At 43.1% G+C, this 23,704-nt stretch overlaps 1 protein-coding gene across 7 annotated transcripts; it reads right to left on the bottom strand.

Moving 5' to 3' along the window:
- Positions 1-5,914: 5,914 nt before the first annotated feature.
- On the bottom strand, positions 5,915-22,985 carry ZFP42 (ZFP42 zinc finger protein). 7 transcript variants are annotated; one of them, XM_014344788.4, is made up of 4 exons: positions 20,732-22,985; positions 17,369-17,536; positions 16,959-17,035; positions 5,915-13,887 (listed from the first exon to the last, which is right to left on the bottom strand). In XM_014344788.4, exon 4 carries the CDS (start codon positions 13,790-13,792, stop codon positions 12,860-12,862), a length of 933 nt encoding a protein of 310 aa, XP_014200274.2. In that variant the 5' UTR covers positions 13,793-13,887; positions 16,959-17,035; positions 17,369-17,536; positions 20,732-22,985; the 3' UTR covers positions 5,915-12,859. The 7 variants fall into 7 exon arrangements, with proteins under 7 accessions (XP_014200274.2, XP_008975418.2, XP_008975417.2 ...); XM_008977170.5 differs by having other exon boundaries at positions 11,079-13,905; XM_008977169.5 differs by having other exon boundaries at positions 11,079-13,890.
- Between the last annotated feature and the right edge of the window lie 719 nt (positions 22,986-23,704).

Here is a 23,704-nt window from a genome sequence, read left to right as displayed (position 1 = left end):
CTTTTATTTATGCTTTATAGGTTGAGGTATTTCTTGAAAATGAGCTCAGTTCTTATGAGCAATTTAAAAAATAATACAAAATATTAGAGCTCTACCTTCAATGGCTTTAGGTTCTAAATGTGAGAAACCGAAGCTCCTACGCACAGTATGAAAGCCCCCTTAGTGCAAGGCGCCTCCCAGCACCTGCACTCTTCCTTCCTTCCTTCCTTTCCTTTCTTTTCTTTCTTTTTCTTTTTTTTTGAGACAGTCTCACTCTGTCGCCCAGGCCGGAGTGCAATGGCATGATCTCTGCTCACTGTAACCTCCACCTCCCGGGTTCAAGTGATTCTCCTGCCTCAGCCTCCTGAGTAGCTGGGATTACAGGTGCCCACCACCATGCCCAGCTAATTTTTGTATTTTTATTAGAGATGGGGTTTCACCATGTTGGTCAGGCTGGTCTCGAACTCTTGACCTCGTGATCCGCCCACCTCGGCCTCCAAAAGTGCTGGGATTACAGGCATGAGGCACCGCACCCCACCTGTTTATTTTTTAAGAGATAGGGCTCACTCTGTTGCCCAGGCAGGGATGGCAGTGGCACAATCAAAGCTCACCGTGGCCACAAATTCCTGGGCTAAAGAGATCCTTCTAGCAGCCTCCGAAGTAGCTGGGACTACAAGCGTGTGCCCCCATACCCGCCTACTTTTTTTTATTTTTGTAGAACCGGGGTGTTGTTATATTGCCCAGGCTGGTCTTGAACTCCTGGCTTCAAGCCATGCTCCTGCCTCCGCCTCCCAAAGTGTTGGGATTATAGGTTTGAGCCACTGTGCTTGGCCTCAACATACTTTTCAAACGTTAATATATGTGCTCACTAAGGAAACATAAACATGGCAATTTATGTCAACCACCTAGAATGTGCTATAAAACTGTAATACCTTCAGGGGGCTGGGTCATTGTCTTGGCACAGTAAAGAATAACAATACCCTGGATAATAATTCATGTCCGTACTTTAGCTTAGGACTTTTTTCTCTGTTGTCTCATGTCACCTTTATAACATGTCTGATAGGTATTATTTACATTTTAGAGATGATTAAAGGTTCAGAGAAGTTACGTCATTTGTCCAACGTCACACAGTTTCTACGGGATGGAACTGGGTTTCCACTCAGTCTGCTTGATTTCAAAGTCTGTGTTCTTAACACAGAGTGTGTAACCTCCTGGGTGTTTGAATTTTTGCGTTATTACTTCTGATGAAAGTGACTGTAAAATAGTTAAGAAGTCTATAAAAGTTTGCATAAATGGTTTTTTAAAATAACAGCTTTATTGAGATACAATTCCCATGTCATAAAATTGGCCCTTTCAAAGTATACGACTCAGTGGTTTTTACTGCATTCCCAGAGTTCTGCAATCACTGACACTACCTAATTTCAGCACATTCTTAACATGCCACAAAAAGTACCATGAGCGGTCACTCCCTATCGCCTCCACGCCCTCGCCCCGGCAACTGCTAACCTGTTTGGGGAACTCTTTGGGTTTGAGTTCCTTTGGGTCTGTCTGTTCTGAACATTTCACATAAATGCTACTTTACAATATGGGTACTTTTGTGTCTGGCTTCTCTCACTTAGCATGTCTTCAAGGCTTATCCAGGTTATCACACGTATTAGTGCTACCTTCTTATGGCTGAAATTTTCATTGTATGGACACACTACATTTTGTTTATTCATTAGTTGGCGAGCAGTTGGATTTTTTCTTCTTTCTGGCTATTATGTATTATGATCATTCATATATAAGTTTTTATGTGGACAGATTTTTTTCATTTCTCTTTGGTATACACCTGGGAGTGAAACTGCTGGTTTATGTAACGATGCTTAATATTCTAAGGAACTATTAAACTGTTTTACGTTCTCACCAGCAGCGAATGAAGGCTCAAATTTCTCCACATCTGGCTAATACTTCTTGTTTTGATTATAGGCAGCCTTGAGAGTGTGAAATGGTATCTGAGGGTGGTTTTGATTTGCATTTCCCTAGTGATGAATAATGTTGAGTATCTTTTCACGTGCTTATTGGCTGTTTTTCTATCTTCTTTGGCGAAATGTCTACTCAAGCCCTATGCCCATTTTAAATGGGTGTATTTATCTTCCGATTGTCGTGTGTCACTGACTTTAAGTTTAGTGCATCTGTCACTTTTCTATGTTTACTACTGCTTGGAAATCCTTTTAGTTTTGTCTAGTCAAGCATATATTCAAACATCTATAATCACTTACTGTGCTCTGTGCCTGTGCTGGAAACTAAGTCCAGAAAGACATGTCACCTCACCTCTAGATTATGGCAACAGCTTCATCTTTTCCTTCTCCCAATCCATCTTTAACTCTGCACCCTAAATGAATTTTCTAAAGAGTGAATTTGATCATGTCACTGACTTGCTTATTAATCCCTTCTATGCTTCCTTTATTGACCACAAGGCAAAGTTCTAACCCTTTACGATGGGTTACAAAGCCTGCAAAACTGCCCCTTGCCAGGGGCAAAGTTCTCTCTCTTGTTTGTTCTCTATTCCCATCTTGGGTAACTTTAGAGGGGTCTTCTGGTTAAATACTCTATCTAATACTTTAATCCCGCCAGCAGATTTACAGAAAAGTTCATAAAGAATGTATTCATTTCTTATCTACGTTTTGGGGCTGTTGAGCCGTTTACATTGCTAGCGTGTTAAGTGAAATGTGAAGTCACACAATGTGTGGAGATAAACTTTCATGAAGAGGTCAGTGAGACATACCGGGTAAGGTAGAATACTGAGTAAGGTAGATCCCAGCCAGAAACCTAAACCAGGTCTCAGATAGAAATGAACCATTGGAGCCTCTTAACTCTAGATCTTGAAACAGGTGCACCTCTCTTAAGCCTGTGGCCTGAGAATCCAAGCGGTATTATTTTCTTGCCGTTAATAGAGGCCTTTACATGTTCCAACCTCATCTCAGTTTTACTAAGAAATAAAGAAAGAGCTAGGTGCTCAGGCTTGGGTCAGAGTGTGAAGCGCAGCGTGGCCCTTTAAGGACAGTGCTTGTGGTGACAGCAATTAATGATATTCCTCCAAGAAGGTGACCCACCCAGGTGGCAGGACCGGTTCTTGAGACAGGGTCCGGCTCTGTCATCCAGGCTGGCCTGCAGTGGTGTGATCATAGCTCAATGCCACCTTGAACTTCTGAGTTTGCACAGTCCTCCCGCCTTAGCCGCCTCAGTAGCTGGGACTATGCCTGGCTAATTTTTAATTTTTTTTGTAGAGACGGGGTCTTGCTGTTTTGTCCAGGTTGGTCTCAAACTCCTGGCCTCAAGCAATCCTCCCATCTTGGCCTCCCAAAGAGCTGGGATTACAGGTATGAGCCACCAGGCCCAGCCTCAGAACTGGTTCCATGAAGAAAAACTGTTCCTCCCAAGTGGAGATTCTCCCTCCACCAATCTTTAGAGACTGAGTTTTAGTAAACTAAAGGCAGCTGCAGTTTCCTTAGATACCCCACCAAATAGAATCAGTCTTTAATGTTTAAGGAAGAGGGAACTCACTATTTCATTGTCATATGGCTGAAAATAAATCTAGTATATAAACTTAGAAATATAAAGACTTCCTTTTGAACTTGGGCACGAACTAGATATACGACAAAATCTTATCTATTTCTATATGTATCTATGTATGTATGTATATAGTCATATGACAATCTATCTCTATACATATATATATGTATGCACGTATACACACACATACAAAGCAGGGACTATAAAATTCAAAAACAAGCCTGAAGTGGGGTGTATGTAATTCATTGCTGCGTAACAAACTAACCCGAAATTAAGCGGCTTAAGGCAATCTTTTTGTACTGTGCATCATTTTGTGGGTTAGAAACTTGGAAAGGGACCAACTCCTGTGGCGTCACCTGGGGTGATCCGGGCTAGATGGCTTTTCCAGTCGCCTTCTTCACTTGCAAGCCCAGCACCTCATTGCTCCTTAGCTTCTCTCTCCACATGATTTCTTATCCTACAGGGCCTCTGCCTGTGGCTGGCTTGGATTGTGCCCAGGAGGGTGGTCTTAGGGTAGTCATGCTTCTTAAATGGCAGTTGGTTTCCAAGGCAGCAGCAAACTAGCAGTAGGTTTCCAAGACAGCAAGGCCTCTTACAAACTAAGCCTGGAATTGGCATAACCATTGCAGCACCATTTACATTATACTGTACTCTACTGATCAAAGCAGTCACAGACCAGCCCAAACTCAAGGGGCAGGAAATAGACCCCTACTCTCACTGGGAGAAGTAGCAAAGAATTTGCAGGCTTTTTTTTTTTTTTTTTTTTTGAGACGGAGTCTCACTCTGTTGCCCAGGCTGGAGTGCAGTGGCGCGATCTCGGCTCACTGCAAGCTCCGCCTCCCGGGTTCCCGCCATTCTCCTGCCTCAGTCTCCTGAGTAGCTGGGACTACAGGCACCCGCCACCACGCCCGGCTAATTTTTTGTATTTTTAGTAGAGACGGGGTTTCACTGTGTTAACCAGGATGGTCTCGATCTCCTGACCTCGTGATCCCCCTGCCTCGGCCTCCCAAAGTGCTAGGATTACAGGCCTGAGCCACCGCCCCCGGCCAGAATTTGCAGGCATCTTTAATCTGCCTAAGTGTAAGATCTATTGAGTACATACACATACTCCATAAAGCTTTCCCCTCTACAAAAATATCACTACCATGCGGAGTCCTCAACAGTCTGCAAACAGATAAGAATGGGATGCTATTACACATACTGCATACAACTTTAACTTTTTTATATTTAATGGTGAGAATAATTAAAATTCCCTCAAGTTTTATTACTTCTTTGACTTGTATATGTGTATTTTATGACAAACATTTTAAGTTGCATGGAGCACACAGTATGCTTTTAATGACATATAACTAAAATCTTAGGAGCATTAAGAATAGTTTATTAATGCCCAGGGGATCATTCTAGTCTAATACCTTTGATTTACTAAAGTCACAAAAGTTATGTTGGCTTGTTTTATGAATATAATTTTAGCCACATGGTAAAGTATAGCTTTGTACAGGTGTTCTCACATGTCTGGTCCACTGACATCTAAGAAATTCAACTCCGGGGTTATGGAGAGAAGAAGCAAAAGACCTAATAAAAACCACATGTTAACCATTAATGTTCATTTACCAAATCTTGCTTAAACTCTTGTACTCTCAAAGCTAATTTCATCCAACTGCCTTTTAATTATAGTCTCTTGCTCAGAGTTGCAAATATAATGGCTTTTTAATATGACTTGCACTGTTCTGTGTCCAGTGTAGGAGGTAATCATGCAACTTATTCAGTCAGAGGCAGTGCATTAGGTAATTAAAACACAAGCACATACAGATTCCTGCACGTGCATATAGCCAGCAAAAAATGATCTGAGAAACAAGAGTATTTGTCAACAATATAACAACCTGACAAATTTGCTTTCAGATAGAATTCTGTAAATCCTGTGTCCACAAATGTATATTGTAGCTATGGTGAAATACAGGAGTCAGATATCACTGGGAGAGCTGTGCACATATCGCAGGGTATAAAACAACTGATTTGAACAAGTAGGAATGTAAGTGATATCACCATCGAATACAGTCTTGGTAATAATTCTTCATACTGGTGAGTTCTTCATTATTCAAGATGCTGGAAGATGAACAGACCCTCAGTCCACTGCCTCTTACAGAGAAGGAAGGCAGAAAGGAATGATAATGAGATTTAAGATTATTTTCACTATTAATGAAGATGATCAAACAAAATAATTTAAGAACTCTTAGTGGACATTACTTTTGGAAAATAGGAATAGATGTGTGCATGTGTTATATGTATATGCACACACAAACACATTTTTTTCTTTTAGTGAGAATATGTTAGTCTATTAAAGTTGTTTACCTTTATTTCAGAGTATTCATATTTTATATAAAAATAAGTAACATGGCTGGGCATGGTGGCTCACGCCTGTAATCCCAGCACTTTGGGAGGCGGAGGCGGGCAGATCACGAGATCAGGAGATTGAGACCATCCTGGCTAACACAGTAAAACCCCGTCTCTACTGAAAATACAAAAAGTTAGGCAGGCGTGGTGGCATGCGCCTATAGTTCTAGCTACTCAGGAAGCTGAGGCAGGAGAATCACTTGAACCTGGGAGGCGGAGCTTGCAGTGAGCCGAGATTGCACCACTGCACTCCAGCCTGGTGACAGAGCGAGACTCCGTCTCAAAAAAAAAAAAAAAAAAAAAAAAACAGTAACACTTTCCTTATTGGCCATTTTGAGTTATATTTTTAATTTAATTTTGATAATTTTATTAAGGTACTTTTTAAAGCATATTAAGCTCCATTTTTACACATTTATTCATTCCATAATTTACTAAGTGCCTCCTATTGCCTGTATTAGTGATACCAAGAAAGCAGTGGACTCTGCCTTAAGATTTTCAGTTTTTTAATCAGTTGTCGTTCTTTACAGCAGTTACTGTCTATCAGAAAAAGAAACCAAGAAAACAGTCCTGTTTAGAATGAATCCAAAAGAATAAAATACTTAAGAATAAATGGAATAGAGGAAGTGAAAGATACAAATGCCAGAAAGTGTAAACATTGCTGAGAAAACTGAAGACACAAATACATGGAAAGATATCCTGTGTTCACGGGTTGGAAGAATATTGTTAAAATGTCTGTATCGCCTAAAGCAATCTACAGATTCCATGCAATTCCTATCAAAATACCAATGTCATTTTCCACAGAAATGGTGCAGTGGCGCGATCTCAGCTCACTGCAACCTCCGCCTCCCGGGTTCAAGCGATTCTCCTGCCTCAGCCTCCCAAGTAGCTGGGATTACAGGCGCCTGCCACCATGCCCGGCTAATGAAAAAAGAATCTTTTTATTTAATTTTTCTTTTTTTTTTCCTTAAGAGAAGGGGTCTCACCCTATTGCCCAGGCTGGAAAGCATCGGCAGGATCACAGCTCATTGTAACCTTGAAGTCCCGGGCTCAAGCAATCCTCCTGGCTCAGCCTCTCAAAGTATTGAGATTACAGGTGTTAGCCACCATGCCTGGACAGAAGATGCAATTCTATAATTTGCTTAGAACCACGGAAGACCCTGAATAGCCAAAAAACATTTTGAGAAAGAAAAATAAAGTTAGAAGCATTACATTCCCTTATTTCAAATTATATTACAAAGCTACAGTAATCAAAATATTACAATACTAGCATAAAAACAGACACACGGATGAAAGGAACAGAACAGAGAACCCAGAAATTAACCCAAAAGCATATATAAGAATTTTCATCAAGAAAAACAAAAAGACACAATGGGGAAAAGGCACTCTCTTCAATAAATGGTATTGGGAAAACTAGATATTCACAAGCAAAATGAAACTGGACCATTATCTTACACCATACACAGAAAAACCAACTCCAAGCAAAAATTAGCAAGTGGGGCTACATCAAACTAGAAAGCTTCTGCATGGCAAAGAAAACATCCACAAAATGGAAAGGCAGCCTATGGGTTGGGAGAAAATATTTGCAAATCATTTATCTGATAGGGGTTAATATTCAAAAAATACAAGGTGCCCACACAACTCACCCCCCAAAAAAACAACTTGATTAAAAAAATGGTGAAAGGGTCAGGCATGGTGGCTCACACCTGTAATCCCAGTACTCTGGGAGGCGGAGACAGGAGGATCGCTTGAGGTCAGGAGTTCAAGACTAGCCTGAACAACATAGCAAGACCTCGTCTCTCAAAAAAAAAAAAACAAAAGAAAGAAAGAAAGAAAAAAAAGGCAAAGGACTTGAACAGACATAGTGCAAAAGACACACAAATATATGAACAGGTGTTCAACGGCACTCATTGTCAGAGAAATGCAAACCAAACCACAGTGAAACACTCCCTCACACCTGTCAGAATGGCCACTATCAAAGAGACAAGAAACAGCAAGTGTTGACAAAGATGTGGAGAAAAGTGAATTCTTGCACACTGTTGGTGGGAAAGTAAGTTAGTACAGCCATTGTGGAAAGCAGGATGGAAATTCCTCAAAACACTAAAAGTACGACTACCATATGGGCCAGCAATTCCCTTTCTGGGCATATAGCCAAAGGAAATGAAATCACCACCGCACGAAGCTATCCGCACGTCCATCTTCATTGCAGCATCATTCACCACGGCCAAGAAATGAAACAATCCACATGTCCATCAACAGATGAATAAGGAAATCGTGGTGCACATACGTACAACGGAATATTATTGACTTAAAAAAGGAGATAACTGCCTTTGCTACAACACAGACAAACTGGAAAAATAAACCAAACATGGAAAGAAAAACACTACATAATCTCACTGATATGTGGCAACTAAACAAACAAACAAAAAAGGCAAATACATAGAAACAGCACAGATATGGTAGTGACCAGGAATGCAGAGGTAGAGGAGGGAGAAATAGGGAGCAACAGACAAGGGTCTATGCTTGCAGTTAGATAGCATGGGTCTAGAAACCTAATGCACAGCATGAAGAAGCAGGTAATAATGTAGTATTCATTACTAAAAATTTGCTGAAAGTAGATTTTAGGTGCTTACTACACACACAAAAGATAACTGAAAAAGGGGACAATGGGTTAATTTTCTTTTCTTTCTTTTTTTTTTTTTTGAGACGGAGTCTCGCTCTGTCGCCCAGGCTGGAGTGCAGTGGCGCCATCTCAGCTTGCTGCAAGCTCTGCCTCCCGGGTTTATGCCATTCTCCTGCCTCAGCCTCCCCAGTAGTTGGGACTACAGGCACCAGCCACCACGCCCGGCTAATTTTTTGTATTTTTAGTAGAGACGGGGTTTCACTGTGTTAGCCAGGATGGTCTCTATCTCCTGACCTCGTGATCTGCCCACCTCGGCTTCCCAAAGTGCTGGGATTACAGGCGTGAGCCACCGCGCCAGGCCATGGGTTAATTTTCTCAATGACAGTAATCATTTCACTATATGCATATCAAAACAGTACACCTTTTTTTTTTTTTGAGACAGAGTCTCACACTGTCCCCCAGGCTGGAGTGCAGTGGCACCATCTCTGCTCACTGCAACCTCACCCTCCCAGGTTCAAGAGATTCTCCTGCCTCAGCCTCCCATGTAGCTGGGATTACAGGTGCGCACCACCACACCAGGCTAATCTTTGTATTTTTAGTAGAGATAGAGTTTTGCCATGTTGGCCATGCTAGTCTTGCACTCCTGACCTCAGGTGATCCACCCACCTTGGCCTCCCAAAGTGCTGGCGTTACAGGCATGAGCCACTGCGCCTGGCCCAGCACATACATCTTAAACAAACATGATAAAACATGTAAAAAACCCTACACATGTAAGATTCTGTTTGTTGTTTATGGGCCATGAAGCCAAATGCCAGCTTGAAAACCGAAAAGCATTTTATTCATTTATCAGGATTTGGGGTCTGTCAAATGCCAGTGCCTGGAAAGGTGAAAAGCTAGATGAACTGAGACTTTTTTTCAGTTTTCTCTGGGTATGTGTTCAGGTATCTTGTGTTCGTTCTTACTTAAAACACAAATGTGGAGAGTCTATGTACATTTCTTCCTGAACCATAAACAAAGGATTTCAGGTGACATATCCTCATATATCCTCATTAGCTAACCTCCTTTTCCTTTTTTTTTTTTGTTTCCATTGCATCCACATGCTTTCTTCCTCTTACATTCTTAGCAGTTTTAGGGTTCCTTTTTGGAAGAAAAGCAAAAACAAGAACAGCTAGGAAGCTAGCTAAGTAGCACCCTATTCCTCAGTCAGGATTTAACTAAGCCTTGGGATCCAGATACACAAGCATTTTCTCAGATTGCTGTTTCTTACACATTTAAGCTTTAGAGTTGTTAACAGGGAGTTTCGGACCCTTCAGCTCTAGAAAAGAGCTGAACAGGAACAGCCATCTGAGAACAGCAAGAGGGATGGAGACTGGCTCCCGCTATGTAAAGGCTGATCTACCTTTTAGAAATGCTCATGGTTCAGGAAGAAGTATCTCCATCCATCCCTCTTGGTGCCCTGCATCTCGGCTCTCCAGCTTGCAGCCTAAACCCTGCCCCTGACTTCCTCTGGCCTTGAGGGCTGCTATTTAGTCCTGCCTTTTGCCTGGTCTTCAGAGGTGCTCTGTGCTAATTCATCTCTGAAGTAGAAACCCACAGAAGAGCAAATCAAACACAGTGCTACGAAAGCAAAACTAGCTGAGAATATGCTTTGTCATCTTGATCAAATACCAAATTCCCATCTCAAGTTCTATACTCAGGTGTTTGATTTGGAGGAAATTCCACTTACAAATGGATTATGTACCCAGTGTTCCTCACTCAGTACCCACATTCCTGTAAAAATGATACTAGAAATTCTAGACCAAATTAAGAAATAATTTCCATAGTCCATAGTAGCAATTAGCTCATACTGACGTCAAAATGTAAGCCTTTGATTTTTTTTACTTGTTTTAAAGACATATTTTAGACTTTGGTGTTTTAGAAATCAAGATTAATCTTAAGTTTGATATATTTACTTAGTGTGGTATTGTTATTTCCTGAAAAGCCATTAAATTAATGGTACACTTAGCACTACCTCCAGTGATGTCTTAAATCTTAAAATCAAATAAGCATTTCAAGTTTGATGGCAGCATATTTTTGGCCATTATGAGATGATTCCAATCAGGGATTCACTTAATAATGATAAAAATGAGTTAACCCCTACATTAGATTTTATTTTTACCAGCTACCTTCAGACAATTTCTCCCTTTATCCATATGTAACTACTTTCTCTGAATTTCCTTCCACAGCAAGAAAATACACCAGATCCCATCTCATCTGTTAGTAACAAGAAACTTCCTCTTTGTGGCTTGCCTCCAGCTGTGACCCTCTCCCTGAAGGAGACTTGCACATTTGCTGTTGAACAAAAGTGGCATGAATTATGCAGCCCATATCCCCTTAACGAACATTTACGTTATGGGTTTATCACTATTAAAAATACTATTCAGTTAACATTCTTGAACAGATCCCTTTGTACATTAGTACAAATAACCTCAGTACCTCAGAATGTGACTTTATTTGAAGGTAGGGTCTTCAGAGTTTGTCAAGTTAACATGAGGTCATCAGCACGGGTGATAATCCCACATGACTGGTGTCCTTGTTGGGACACAGGCAGAGGGAAGGGATGTGGGGATACAGGGTGAATGCCATGTGAACACGAGACAGTCACTTAAAGCCAAAAAGGGAGGCCTGGGCCAGTCCTTCCCTCCCAGCCTCAGAAGGAACCAACCCTGCCAACACCTGGGTTTTGGACCTCTAGCCTCTGGAACCGAGACAATACATTTCTGCTAAGTCACCTAGCTTGGGAGTACTGCTACGGCAGCTCAAAAACGAATATAGCACAATTACAAAATTTATTTCCAAACTGGCTGTGACAGTTTATCCCTTATCCAACCACACGTAAGCCCAACTTCCCGCCATATCTCACCTATACCGAACATCAGTCTGTTGAATTTTGCTAAGTTTTAAGAACAAATAAATGGTATCTCTTTTCAATGTAGACTTTGATTTTTTAAAATACAGACTTGGCATATTTCTGAAGTTTCATATTCTTTAATTGTGAAATATCTAAAATGGATTCAAAGGGACTAACATTATCAAATAATCACATCTAACCATATGATTTCCATATAGTTTGATACAATGATAAAAAGAAAACAAAAATTACAATGAAATACAGTTGACTTTAAGGAATATTTAACTACTGATTCGTTTATTGACTATCTACTGCAAATTTTTCATTCTCTAGGGCTATGACATGAACCATGAAGTATATTTTTAATTTTTACTTTTTTTAAAAGATGGGCTCTTGCTGTTATCCAGTCTGGAGTACAGTGGTGCAATCACAGCTCACTGTAGCCTCAAACTCCTGGGCTCAAGCTATCCTCCTGCTTCAGCCTCCTGAGTAGCTGGGAACACAGGTGTATGCAACCAGGCCTAGCTAAGTTTAAACATTTTGTGGGGGGCCAGGCACAGTGGCTCACACCTGTAATCCCAGCACTTTGGGAGGCCGAGGTGGGCAGATCACTGGAGGTGAGGAGTTTGAGACTAGGCTGGCCAACATGGTGAAACCCCATCTCTACTAAAAATACAAAAATTAGCCGGGCGTGGTGACACACGCCTGTAGTCCCAGCTACTTGGGAGGCTGAGGCCGGAGAATCACTTGAACCCGGGAGGTGGAGGTTGCAGTGAGCCAAGATCACGACACTACACTCCAGCCTGGGTGACAGAGCGAGATGCCTACCAACAAAAATAAAAATAAAAATATATAAATACAAATAAAAACAAATTTTTTTTGTAGAGACAGGATCTCACTATGTTGCCCAGGCTGGTCTGGAACTCCTGGCCTCAAGCTATCCTGCTTTGGCCTCCCAACAAAGTGTTGGGATTACAGGTGTCAGTCACTATGCCTAGCTGAAGTATAAATTTACAAGACAAAAGCTAAGAAATGGAAACTACACAATTAAAAATCAAAGTTATTTTCATATTTATAGTACATGAAAATAAGTCTTATATCCAATAATCCAACAGATAATATATTGAAGGTTATGCTTTTGAAGTCAATTTATCACTGACCTTCCTGTTGGAAGCACACTTTAAGAATACACAAAGTTCTAAATAAAACAAATAAAAAAGTTCTAAATAAAACAAATAAAAGAAAAAAAAATGCACCATGTCCTTAGAACGGTATCACAAAGTGTAGGAGCATCTTAGTAACACCAAAGTATAACCGCTTTTGGGGTTGCAATATTGATTTAAAAATTCCTTCCTAGAAACAATAATCAAGGAGGCATGTTTGTCACTGACCACTCTTCTGTTAATCTGCTTCATCCTGTTGGAGGACTACTTTCCCTCTTGTTCATTCTTGTTCGTATTTGCATGCGTTAGGATGTGGGCTTTCAGGTTATTTGACTGAATAAACCTCCTGTTGCAGCCTTGAAAGGGACACACGAAACGTTTCTCCCCCGTGTGGATGCGCACGTGCGTACGCAAATTAAAGTCCAGAGAGAAGCGCTTTCCGCACCCTTCAAAAGTGCACTGAAACGGCTTCTCTCCAGTATGAACCAGGAAATGTCTTTTCAGTTTTGAGCTCTCAACGAACGCTTTCCCACATTCCGCACAGACGTGGTCTCGGGGACCATGAATGAGGAGATGCTTTCTCAGGGCAGCTCTATTCCTCAACTTCCTAGTGCATCCACTCTGAGGACAAGCGATTGCGCTCAGACTGTCATATTCTTTATTTATGGGGGGCTTCTTTCTAGCAAATTCTGCGAGCTGTTTAGGATCTGATAGGTCAATGCCAGGTATTCCTCCAGGCGGAAGCTTCTTGCCTGTCATGTACTCAGAATACTCAAGCGAATTCTCTCCAACTATCTTTTGTGGAAGCTCTTTCTTTACCCCTTTTTTCACGTATTCCAAAGAACATTCAAGGGAGCTTCCTTCGAGAACCTTTTGAGAAAGCTGTTGTTCTGATCCTTTCTTTAGGTATTCCAAAGACTCAAAAAGTGAGTCCTCTTCCAGGATGGGTTGAGAAAACTCACCCCTTATGACGCATTCTATGTAACAGTCTGAGAAATCATCCCCTCCCAGAGCCTGAGGGCCAGGCTCATAGCACACATAGCCATCACATAAGGCCCACACCGCGCTGACAGGTTCTATTTCCGCCTGCAGGTCTTGGCTTGTCTTGCCTTGCCTGGGCTTCGCCCCACTGGGGGTTCTTCCACCCAGGCCTTTCTGGTGTCTCGTCTTTGCCCGTTTCTTCAGTTGCTGGTTCATGTTTTCCTGCCTGTGCCCTTCTTGAAGGTTTACACCAGGATATATCAACCACCTCCAGGCAGTAGTGATCTGAGTAAGCTGTCTTCAGCAAACACCTGCTTTATGATAATAACCTTTAGTTAAAATAGATTCCAGTATTAGAGCCACTGTCAAAAAATGACCTAGGACACATTTTCCAAAAATACATTTCTGTCTTCTCTGATAAACTAACCAAGAGACCAAGAATGAGCTCTGTGTAAGACACGAGTCATAAACAGATCTTATCTGGGTGTCCCCACAAGTTGTCGGAACCGTCTATATCTAACTGCTCACCTGACACGTGTTGGGTGGGACTATGTGCTAGCTCTATTTTAGGCTACACAGTTTGTGATCCATCAGTAAACAGGCATACAAACATCTATGCCTCCATGGAGTAGACATACTCATGAGCATAGAAAATAAGCACTGTATGCCACGTGTTAGAAGGTGACTAACTGTGAAAGAGTAAGCAAAGGGGCTGGTAGGAAACAGAAGCCTGCAATATTAAATAGGGCACTCGGGCAAACCTTCACTAGGGTGGTAAGTGGCAGTTGGTTAAAAGCCTGAAGGCGGTGAGGGAGCAAAATACTGTCTTTTCTTTTTCTTCTTTTTTTTAGAGACGGAGTCTCACTCTGTCGCCCAGGCTGGAGTGCAGTGATGCGATCTCAGCTCATTGCAACCTCCACCTCCCGGGTTCAAGCAATTCTCCTGCCTCACCCTCCCAAGTAGCTGGGATTACAGGATTACAGGCACATGCCACCACGCCTGGCTACTTTTTCTAGTTTTAGTAGAAACGGGGTTTCACCATGTTGGTCAGGCTGGTCTCGAACTCCCGACTTCGTGATCCGCCTGCCTCGGCCTCCTAAAGTGCTGGGATTACAGGCGTGAGCCACCGTGCCTGGCCCTATTGTTTTCTTATGTAATACTGTTATGAAATTCAAATTAAATAATGCATGCAAAGTGCTTAGCACGGATTGTGGTGCACAGCAAATGCTGGCCGCTATGTGAGCTCGTGTTATTTTATTACCTTTTTATTCATTCTACAAGTATACGTTGCATCCTGCTACACGCCAGGTTCTTTCTAGACCAGGGTGGTAAACTATTTCTGCAAAGGGCCAGATTTTAGCTTTGTGGGTCCTGTGGTGTCTGTTGAAACTATTCAACTTTGCCGTTGTAGCACAGCACAGAAGCAGTCAGATAACACATAAAGGAATGAGGGTGGCTGTGTTCCAATAAAACAGGGAGACTGGCCCATGGGCCATCGTGTGCCCACTCATTGTTCTAAAATATGGGGATCCAGAGAATAAGACACATGAAATTAATGGTGCTCCCACCTTTTAGGAATCCATGCCAAAATAAAGGCACAGGGTAGCTTGGCCCTGAAGACTTTCCTATCATTTCCTTAAACATCTAACAGCAATGACGTTATAAAAGTTATAGCATGAATATATTATTGCTTTTACTATAAAAGTCTCTTACTTAATATTACAATTGTGTGCCTGAGAAAAGATCTCCCTATTTATTGTCCTGATGTCTTTCTGTAGGAAGAAAAATTATATGCTTTTAAAAAAGAGGCAAAAGTAAAAGTTGTTGGATGAAAATTAATAGCTTGAAAATACTTTAAAATAATCACATTAAAAAAAAAACACCTCAACAGAAGCATGTCATTTACTTTTGGTAAAAAACAAATACATATAATAAAAACAAAATGTGTTCCAACTGTAGGGGACAAGTTTAAGATTTCTTAAAATGTATTTAAAAATATGTAATACATATATGTTATATGCTACTAATGTTATTATTTTTTGTATCATTTTATTTTATTTTATTTTGAGATGGAGTTTCGCTCTTGTTGCCCAGGCTGGAGTACAATGGCACAATCTCAGCTCACTGCAACCTCCGCCTCCGGGGTTCAAGTGATTCTCCTGCCTCAGGCCCCAAGTAGCTGGGATTACAGGCAGGCACCCCCCCCCCACCCCCCGCCACCACACCCAGCTAATTTGTATTATTTTTTAGTAGATACAGGATTTCATCATGTTGGCCAGGCTGGTCTCGAACTCCTGACCTCAGGTGATCTGCTCTCCTCGGCTTCTCAAAGTACTGGGATTACAGGCGTGAGCCACTGCGCCAGGCCTGTGTCCTTTAAAAAGGTGAAATTAGGGCTGGGTGCAGTGGCTCGTGCCTGTAATGCCAGCCCTTTGTGAGCACAAGGCTGGCGGATCACCTGAGATCAGGAGTTTAAGACCAGCCTGGCCAATATGGCAGAACCCTGTCTACTAAAAATACAAGAAATTAACTGGATGTGGTGGCCTACACCTGCAATCCCAGCTACTGGCAGGAGATCACTTGAGCCTGGGAGGCGGAGGCAGTGAGCCAAGATTGCACCACTGCACTCCAGCCTGGACAACAGAGCGACTTTCTCGGGAAAAAAAGAAAAAAAAAGAAAACAAAAATATAGAGGTGAAATTAACCAGGGAGATCTCAAAATATTTATGAAGCACAATATTAGCACCTTTGGAGGGTAATTACTAGGAATAAACACAGAGCTACTCTCCCCAATTAGTCCATTTAAAAAACAGCTTGTGCATCCCAAATCTGAAAATCCAAGACCTGAAATGCTTAAAGTATGAAACCTTTTTGAGTGCCATCATGACACTTAAAGGAAATTCTCATTGGACCATTTTGGATTTTGAATTTTCGGACTTGGGATGCTCATATTGGGTATTTTGCAAATACTCAAACATTCAAAAAAATCTGATGTCCATAATACTTCTGGTCCCAAACACTTTGGATAAAAAATACTCAACCTGTAACTGCAATTTAATTGACTGCTGCTTTTCCCTCCAAGCTCACCTCCTGCCATCTATAGCTCTTGTATTTCACTATTCAGCCATAATAAACTTTCTCCAGTAAAGCGTCAGATCAGTCCATTACAAATGTTCTTTTTTCTCACTAAAATACCGCCTATCCTCCAACACACACACAGAGGCTTGCTTCCCATCCATACTTCAAATGCGCAAACATCACCTCCTCAGGCAGGCTTCCCTGGATTCTTCGGCTCAGTTGAGTCCCAAAGCTAAACGTTCTCCTAGCTCCCTATTTCACACTGATCAGAGCTCTGGTGTCCCTTGCTTCAAGTCTGTCTTACCTGCTGGACTGTGAGCACTACTAGAGTGAAGGCCTCTTCTGTTCTGTTCACACAGGCTCCAGCCTCAGTACATTTGTCTAGTGAGATGAAATCATGAGTATGCATTAGTCATTGTGCTGTTGATCTCTGATTTAACAACCCTATATAATTACTTTACTAGGAATTTATTTGAGAGTTTAGACAACTTAATGTAGAAGTTTCAAAAAAGCTGGCTATTAATGATGCAGGGTGTTACATAGAAAGGAATTTCCTAAGGCCAGGCATGGTGGCTCATGCCTGCAATCCCAGCACTTTGGGAGGCTGAGGTGGGTGGATCCCTTGAGCCCAGGAGTTGGTGACCAGCCTCAGCAAAACGGTGAAACCCCATCTCTACAAAAAAGAAAAAATGAGTCTAATCAGACTACACCTACACTTCAGCTCAGCGATGGTTAGGTCTGAATTCCCAAGGGAGGCGGTGAGTGGGGTGGGTTTGCCAAGTGTGCTGGTGGTCAGCTATTCAGGAGGCTGAGGTGGGAGGATCGCTGGAGCCTGGGAGGCAGGGGTTGCAGTGAGCTGAGATCACACCATTGCGCTCCAACCTGGGTGACAGAAAAAAAAGAAAGGCATCTCCTAAGAGAGGTATTTTCTTTATGAATTTACCAAGGTTCAAGTATGTTCCTTACCTTTCTAAGCTAAATTCTTATTTGTCAGATCTCCGAGCATTATGCTATTTCTCATAGCAGTATACAAGCTTGTGAGGATGACATATAACATTGAAATGGTAATTTATTAATTTACTAAAAGAAAACTATTTATATGGCAAGCCAATTTCTGTTAGCAGAAATAAGTAGTCATGCATCACTCAAAGACAGGAATATGTTCTGAGAAATGTATCTTTAGGTTGCTGTGTCATCCTGTGAACATCACAGAGTGTAGCTACGCAGACCTGAATGACACAGCCTGCAACTCACCCAGGTTACACGGTAGGGCCCATTGCTCCTAGGCTATAAATCTCCACAGCATGTTACAGTTCTGAGTACTGTAGGCAACTGTAACACAACAGTAAGTATTTGCATATAAACATATCCAAACAGAAGAAATACTGTACAAAAGATAAAAAATGGTACACCTGTGTAGGCACATTCCCATAATGGAGCTCACAGTACTGGTAGTGGCTCTGGATGGGTGAGTGAGTGAGTGTTGAGTGAATGAAGGCCTGGGACACCACTGTACACAACTGTAGGCTTTATAAGCACTGTACACTTAGGCAAATTTTAAAACTGATTTAAAAATTTGTCTTTCCTGAATAATAAATTAACCTTAGCTTACTGTAACTTTTTAAATTCATTTATTTATTTACTTTTTTTTTTTTGAGACAGAGTTTCCCTCTTGTTGCCCAGGCTGGAGTGCAACAGCATGATCCCCGCTCACAGCAACCTCCGCCTCCCAGGTTCAGCCGATTCTCCTGCCTCAGCCTCCTGAGTAGCTGGGATTACAGGCATGTGCCACCACGCCCAGCTAATTTCGTATTTTTAGTAGAAATGAGGTTTCTCCACGTTGGTCAGGCTGGTCTCCAACTCCCGACCTCAGGCGATCCGCTTGCCTCAGCCTCTCAAAATGCTGGGATTACAGGCGTGAGCCACCGCGCCCATACTCTTTTTAACTTTATAAACTTTAAAATGTGCAAACTTCCTGACTCTCTTGTAGTAACACTTAGCTTAAAACACAAACATTTTTTCAGCTGTACAAAAATATTTTTTCTTTATATTCTTATTCTGTAAAATTTTGTCTGTTTAAAAACTTTTACGTTAAAAACCAAGAGACAAACACACAAACGAGCCTAGGCCTACACAAATTCAGGATCATGAAGATGTCACTAGGCCATGGGGATTTTTCAGCTCTTTTATAATCTTATGGGACCACCATAGTACGTGGGTTGCTCACTGACTGAAACGGCCTTATATGGAACTTGACTGTACATGGAAAACATACTGACTGGTAAAAGCGGATGTGGACGAAATCTTCATATACATTTAGTATTCGTTCTAGGTGCTGAACTTAGGGAAAAAGATGCAAAGTTCCTCGTTAACACAAAGTTTGGTGTGGGACAGACAGTAAAGGGCAAATAAACAAAAAATGTCAGATTGAGAAACATGCTATTAAAAAAAGGTCGGGGCGGGGTGGGACCGGGAGCGGTGGCTCACGCTTGTAATCCCACCACTAAGGGAGGCGGAGGCGGGCGGATCACGAGGTCAGGAGATCGAGACCATCCTGGCCAACATGGTGAAACGCTATTAAAAAAAATTAGTCGGGCTTGGTGGCGGGCGCCTGTAGTCCCAGCTACTCGGGAGGCCGAGGCAGGAGAATCGCTTGAACCTAGGAGGCGGAGGTTGCAGTGAGCCGAGATCGCGCCACTGCACTCCAGCCCAAGCGACAAGAGCAAAACTGTCTCAAAAAAAAAAAAAAAAAAGAATATGAGAGGGGAAGTAACCGAGGACGCCACCTTCATCATGAATGTCTGGAAAAGGCCCCCAAAGAGGGGGCCATCGGAGCCAGATGTGGGCAGGAGGAAAAGTGCCCGGTGGTGGGAAGAGACGAGCGAAGCCTGCTGGTTCCAGGCTGCCGGCGGCTCCCGGGGGCTGCAGGCCATGCTCCATGCTCCCTACAGCTATGGCGGGCAGGAAGGTGGGGGCTGGGGCGAGGCCCAGGCGCGGGGCTGACGGTGAGCCCCGGGACCATTTGCATTTCATTCCAGGTCCCAAGGAAACCACTACAGGGCTTCCAACAAGCAAACAGCAAGCTTTTTTAGGTTAGAAGATGGGCTGGACAGCTGCATGGAGAATGGATTTGGGGAGAACAGAAAAATCTATTAGATTTGGGAATCCCGCGAAGGGCTGCTAGGGGTTTGGAGCAGATGGCGGCAGAGGAGATGAAATGCAGGGAGAGCGGGAAAACAGGAGAAAGAACCACCCCCTCGCCCTGCAGCTCGCTGGTGGATTGGATGAAGAGCGGAAGGGAAACAGGAATCAAGAATGAGTCTCGCCCGGCGCGGTGGCTCACGCCTGTAATCTCAGCACTTTGGGAGGCTGAGGCGGGCGGATCATCTGAGGTCACGAGTTCGAGACCAGCCTGACCAACATAGTGAAACCCCGTCTCTACTAAAATACAAAAATTAGCCGGGCGCAGTGAAGGGCGCCTGTAATCTCAGCTACTTGGGAGGCTGAGGCAGGAGAATCCCTTGAACCTGGGAGACGGAGGTTGCAGTGAGCCGAGATCGCGCCATTGCACTCCAGCCTGGCAACAGAGCGAGACTGTCTCCAAAAAAAAAAAAGAAAAGAAAAGTCTCCTAGGTTTTTTGCTAGAGTAATTTGAGTGGAGGGTATTGCCATCTCCAGAGATAAGAGGAGAGGAAAAGAAAGGGAAGAGACTGGTGTCTTGATCACAATGTAAGCATGTTAATATAAAAAAGACTTAGCCAGGAAACATATTTACATGAAGTTTTGAAATAAAATAAAAAATACAATTTAGGAAATCACCGCCAGACACTTGCTTTCTTGAGAGTGTATTACTTGCCCATCTGCCCGTTTTCAACATTTGAGGCCAGTGGCCAGCCACGGGTCACCGCAGGGCGAAGGCTACAAGTCTCCCGGCGAGGCCGGCTCCGGCCTGGTCCCAGGATGAGAACACGCTTCCCCTCCCTGACTATCTAACCCCTTTGACCGACACATTCCAAGTAGTGAGCAACACAACCCCCTTCTCCCCATTTGAAAAAAGTTCCATGAAACAAGACTCACCCCTGCTACCGCGAAGCACTCTGCTATTTCCAATGCCACCTCCTCCCAAACGTAAAACAAAGAAGAAACTGCAGTGGAAACGTGGACTGCCCTGCGCCCCCTCCCAAGACCCACCCTCCGGACTGACGCGGTCTAATCAGGCTACACCCACCCTTCAGCTCCGCCAGGGTTAGGGAGGGCGTGGCCCGCCCCGCCCTGGGGCGCCGCCCTGGAGCCACCTGGCCCGCGCGTTCACTTTCTGCCCGGAGCCGCCTGGCACCTGGGCGGCGCGCTCACCCTCAGCCCGGGGCCCCCAGGCACCCGGCCTGCACGCAAACCCTCAGCCCGGGGCCCCCTGACCCCCGCGTTCACCCCTCAGCCCGGCCTCCGGGCACTGCGCATCCGCCACGTGGCAACGCCTCCAGAGCCCAGACGACCGGCGTTAGCACGTGGTGAACACTCAATAAATGTCTGTTGAACAAATACGCGTCGGTGTAATCACATTTACCCTTTTAGGCCGGACGCGGTGGCTCACGCCTGTCGTCCCAGCACTTTGGGAGGCCGAGACGGGGGGATCACCTGAGGTCAGCGTTCGAGACCAGCCTGGCCAACATGGCGAAACCCCGTCTCCACCGAAAAATACAAAAATTAACCAGGCATGGTGGTGCTCGCCTGTAATCCCAGCTACTCAGGAGGCTGAGGCAGGAGAATCGCTTGAACCCGGGAGGCGGAGGTTGCAGTGAGCCGAGATCGCGCCACTAAGCTCCAGCCTGGGTGATAGAGCGAGACTCCGTCTCAGTAAAGAACAAAACAAAACATTTACGCTTTTGCAGATCGAGGAAAAAAATCAAGCGGAGGAGGCAGTTTTTACCCCCCGAAATAGAGGTTGACTCGAACGCAAACCCCCACACCTTTCCCACCCCGCCCTACCCCCAGTTGTTTCAAACACCCCCAGTGTTTGTTTTCTTTTTTCTTTTTCTGGCCATTAATGTGACTGTATTGCTAAAGGCAACACAACTCACTTCGAAAGCAGTGGTCAGTCAACGCTCACTATTGGCTACAGTCTAGTGAAATGTAACAGTTCGTGTAAGTACACCCATACCATTAGAACGAAACCCAGATCGATATTTAAAAACCTCCTAAATGTTGACTTGAAGCTTTTCTGCATATATATCTGGGAGCAGTTCTCCACTTTTTTTTTTTAATCTGTTTCTGAATAAGCTTCAATTTTGAGGTTGGCCAATAAAATATAATTTTCCTTCCTTCGTCTTTCCTTCCTTCCTTCCTTTTCTTTCTCTTTTTTTTTTTTTTTTTTTTCTTTTTTGAGACGGAGTCTTTCTCTGTCCCCCAGGCTGGAGTGCAATGGCACCGTCTCACCTCACTGCAACCTCCGCCTATTTGGTTCAAGTGATTCTCCTGCCTCAGCCTCCCCAGTAGCTGGGATTACAGGCATGCACCACCACGCACGGCTAATTTAGTATTTTTAGTAGAGACAGGGTTTCTCCATGTTGGCAGGCTGGTCCGACCTCAGGTGATCCGCCTGTCTCGGCCTCCCAAAGTGTTGGGATTACAGGCGTGAGCCACTGCGCCTGGCCAATAGAATATAATTTTCAATGAAGGAAATATTTATTATTCCCTGATCTCCTCCAGTAGGCATAGCAGGACCGCTCCATTTGAAATCCGATTTCAATAAAGCTTCCTTAGTTCCTTACCTTAGAATGTATTATTTGCAGACGAGGGTCAGAAAGCCGACTTACCAGTCAGAACGACTTCCCTCAACTTCCCTCCTTCTGTCTCTATGGCGCCTTGCTGTGGCCTCTTTAGAAACTACAGGGGAATTCCACCAGCCTTTTTTTTTTTTTTTTCCCTTGGAGATAAAAATGTTAACATTTGGGTTTCGATAAGAAATACTTCAATGAACCGAAGAATGTTGAACAGAACCTTCTTTGTAAGCCTTTAACTGGCAATGTCATTGAAAGCCCCTTTCCTCACTAGATGGAAACACACACACTTAGTTCAAGCCGAGGATCCTTTCTTTGGGTTGTCTGAAACCACCCTTTATCACTCCCTTAACCATTCACACAGTGCATCCCATAAACTAGATTGATTTATAATCGCCTCCCCTACCACTGATTCCATTTGATCGCTTGGGTGTGGCTCTGTTTGGGCATTAGAGACAGCATGTTTAGAAAATCTAATTTTACATTTCACACTCCACCTCTTCCATAGATTATTTTTGCTCCCATTATCATTTAGCTTTCCTTTCCATGGGCCTGAAGAAGAAACCAAAACGAATGAACTCATCTGTTGTGACATGAACTCAGCTCAAAGGAAATTTAATTTCTCCTAAGTGAGCTCGAGAACCAATTAAACCGTGAAACAGAAGTGGGCTGTCTTTTGAAATTGACCACAAAGAGGGTGTGCATAGAAAAAATGTTGTCCATTGCTAGAATTTTAGTCATAGTGATTCTTCTGCCAATAACATCATAGTCACTTAAAAAACTTGTATTTCGACCATTTTATCTGTGTTACAAATCAATATTTTCCTTAAAACCCTTAAAATGCAAAAACTATAAATATGCATTAATTCACTCTATACAGATTTGAGTTTCTCCCCTAGACAGGCGGAGGTTCTAGGCCCTGGTGGATAAGTATTCCTGGCCTCCTGGGGTTTGAATGCGGAATGGCCAGGTCAGAACAGGAGGGTAAGAACTAGATTGAGGTGAGTAACTCACTTGTCTGCAGCAAATTTGAGGGGTGCCAAAAAAACAAAAAACAAAAAACACCCTCAGTAATCAGTATTAGTAATATTTTAACCTGGCATGTAAAAGAATCAAAATTAATGCAAAAATTTATAGAGAACAAAATATCCACATTGTAAATAAAGACAGAGTCAGAGGATACCAGCCAAATAATCATGATTGTAAGTGTCACAATGCAGCTATTATTAGCACAATGAAGGAGAGGTGTGTGGTGCTGTGGGAGCCACATAGG

Source organism: Pan paniscus, chromosome 3 (assembly GCF_029289425.2).
Source record: "Pan paniscus chromosome 3, NHGRI_mPanPan1-v2.0_pri, whole genome shotgun sequence".
NCBI classification, from domain to species: Eukaryota; Metazoa; Chordata; class Mammalia; order Primates; family Hominidae; genus Pan; species Pan paniscus.
The sequence above is the reverse complement of the archived record's forward strand: the minus strand, read 5'-3'. Positions and strand labels throughout refer to the sequence as shown.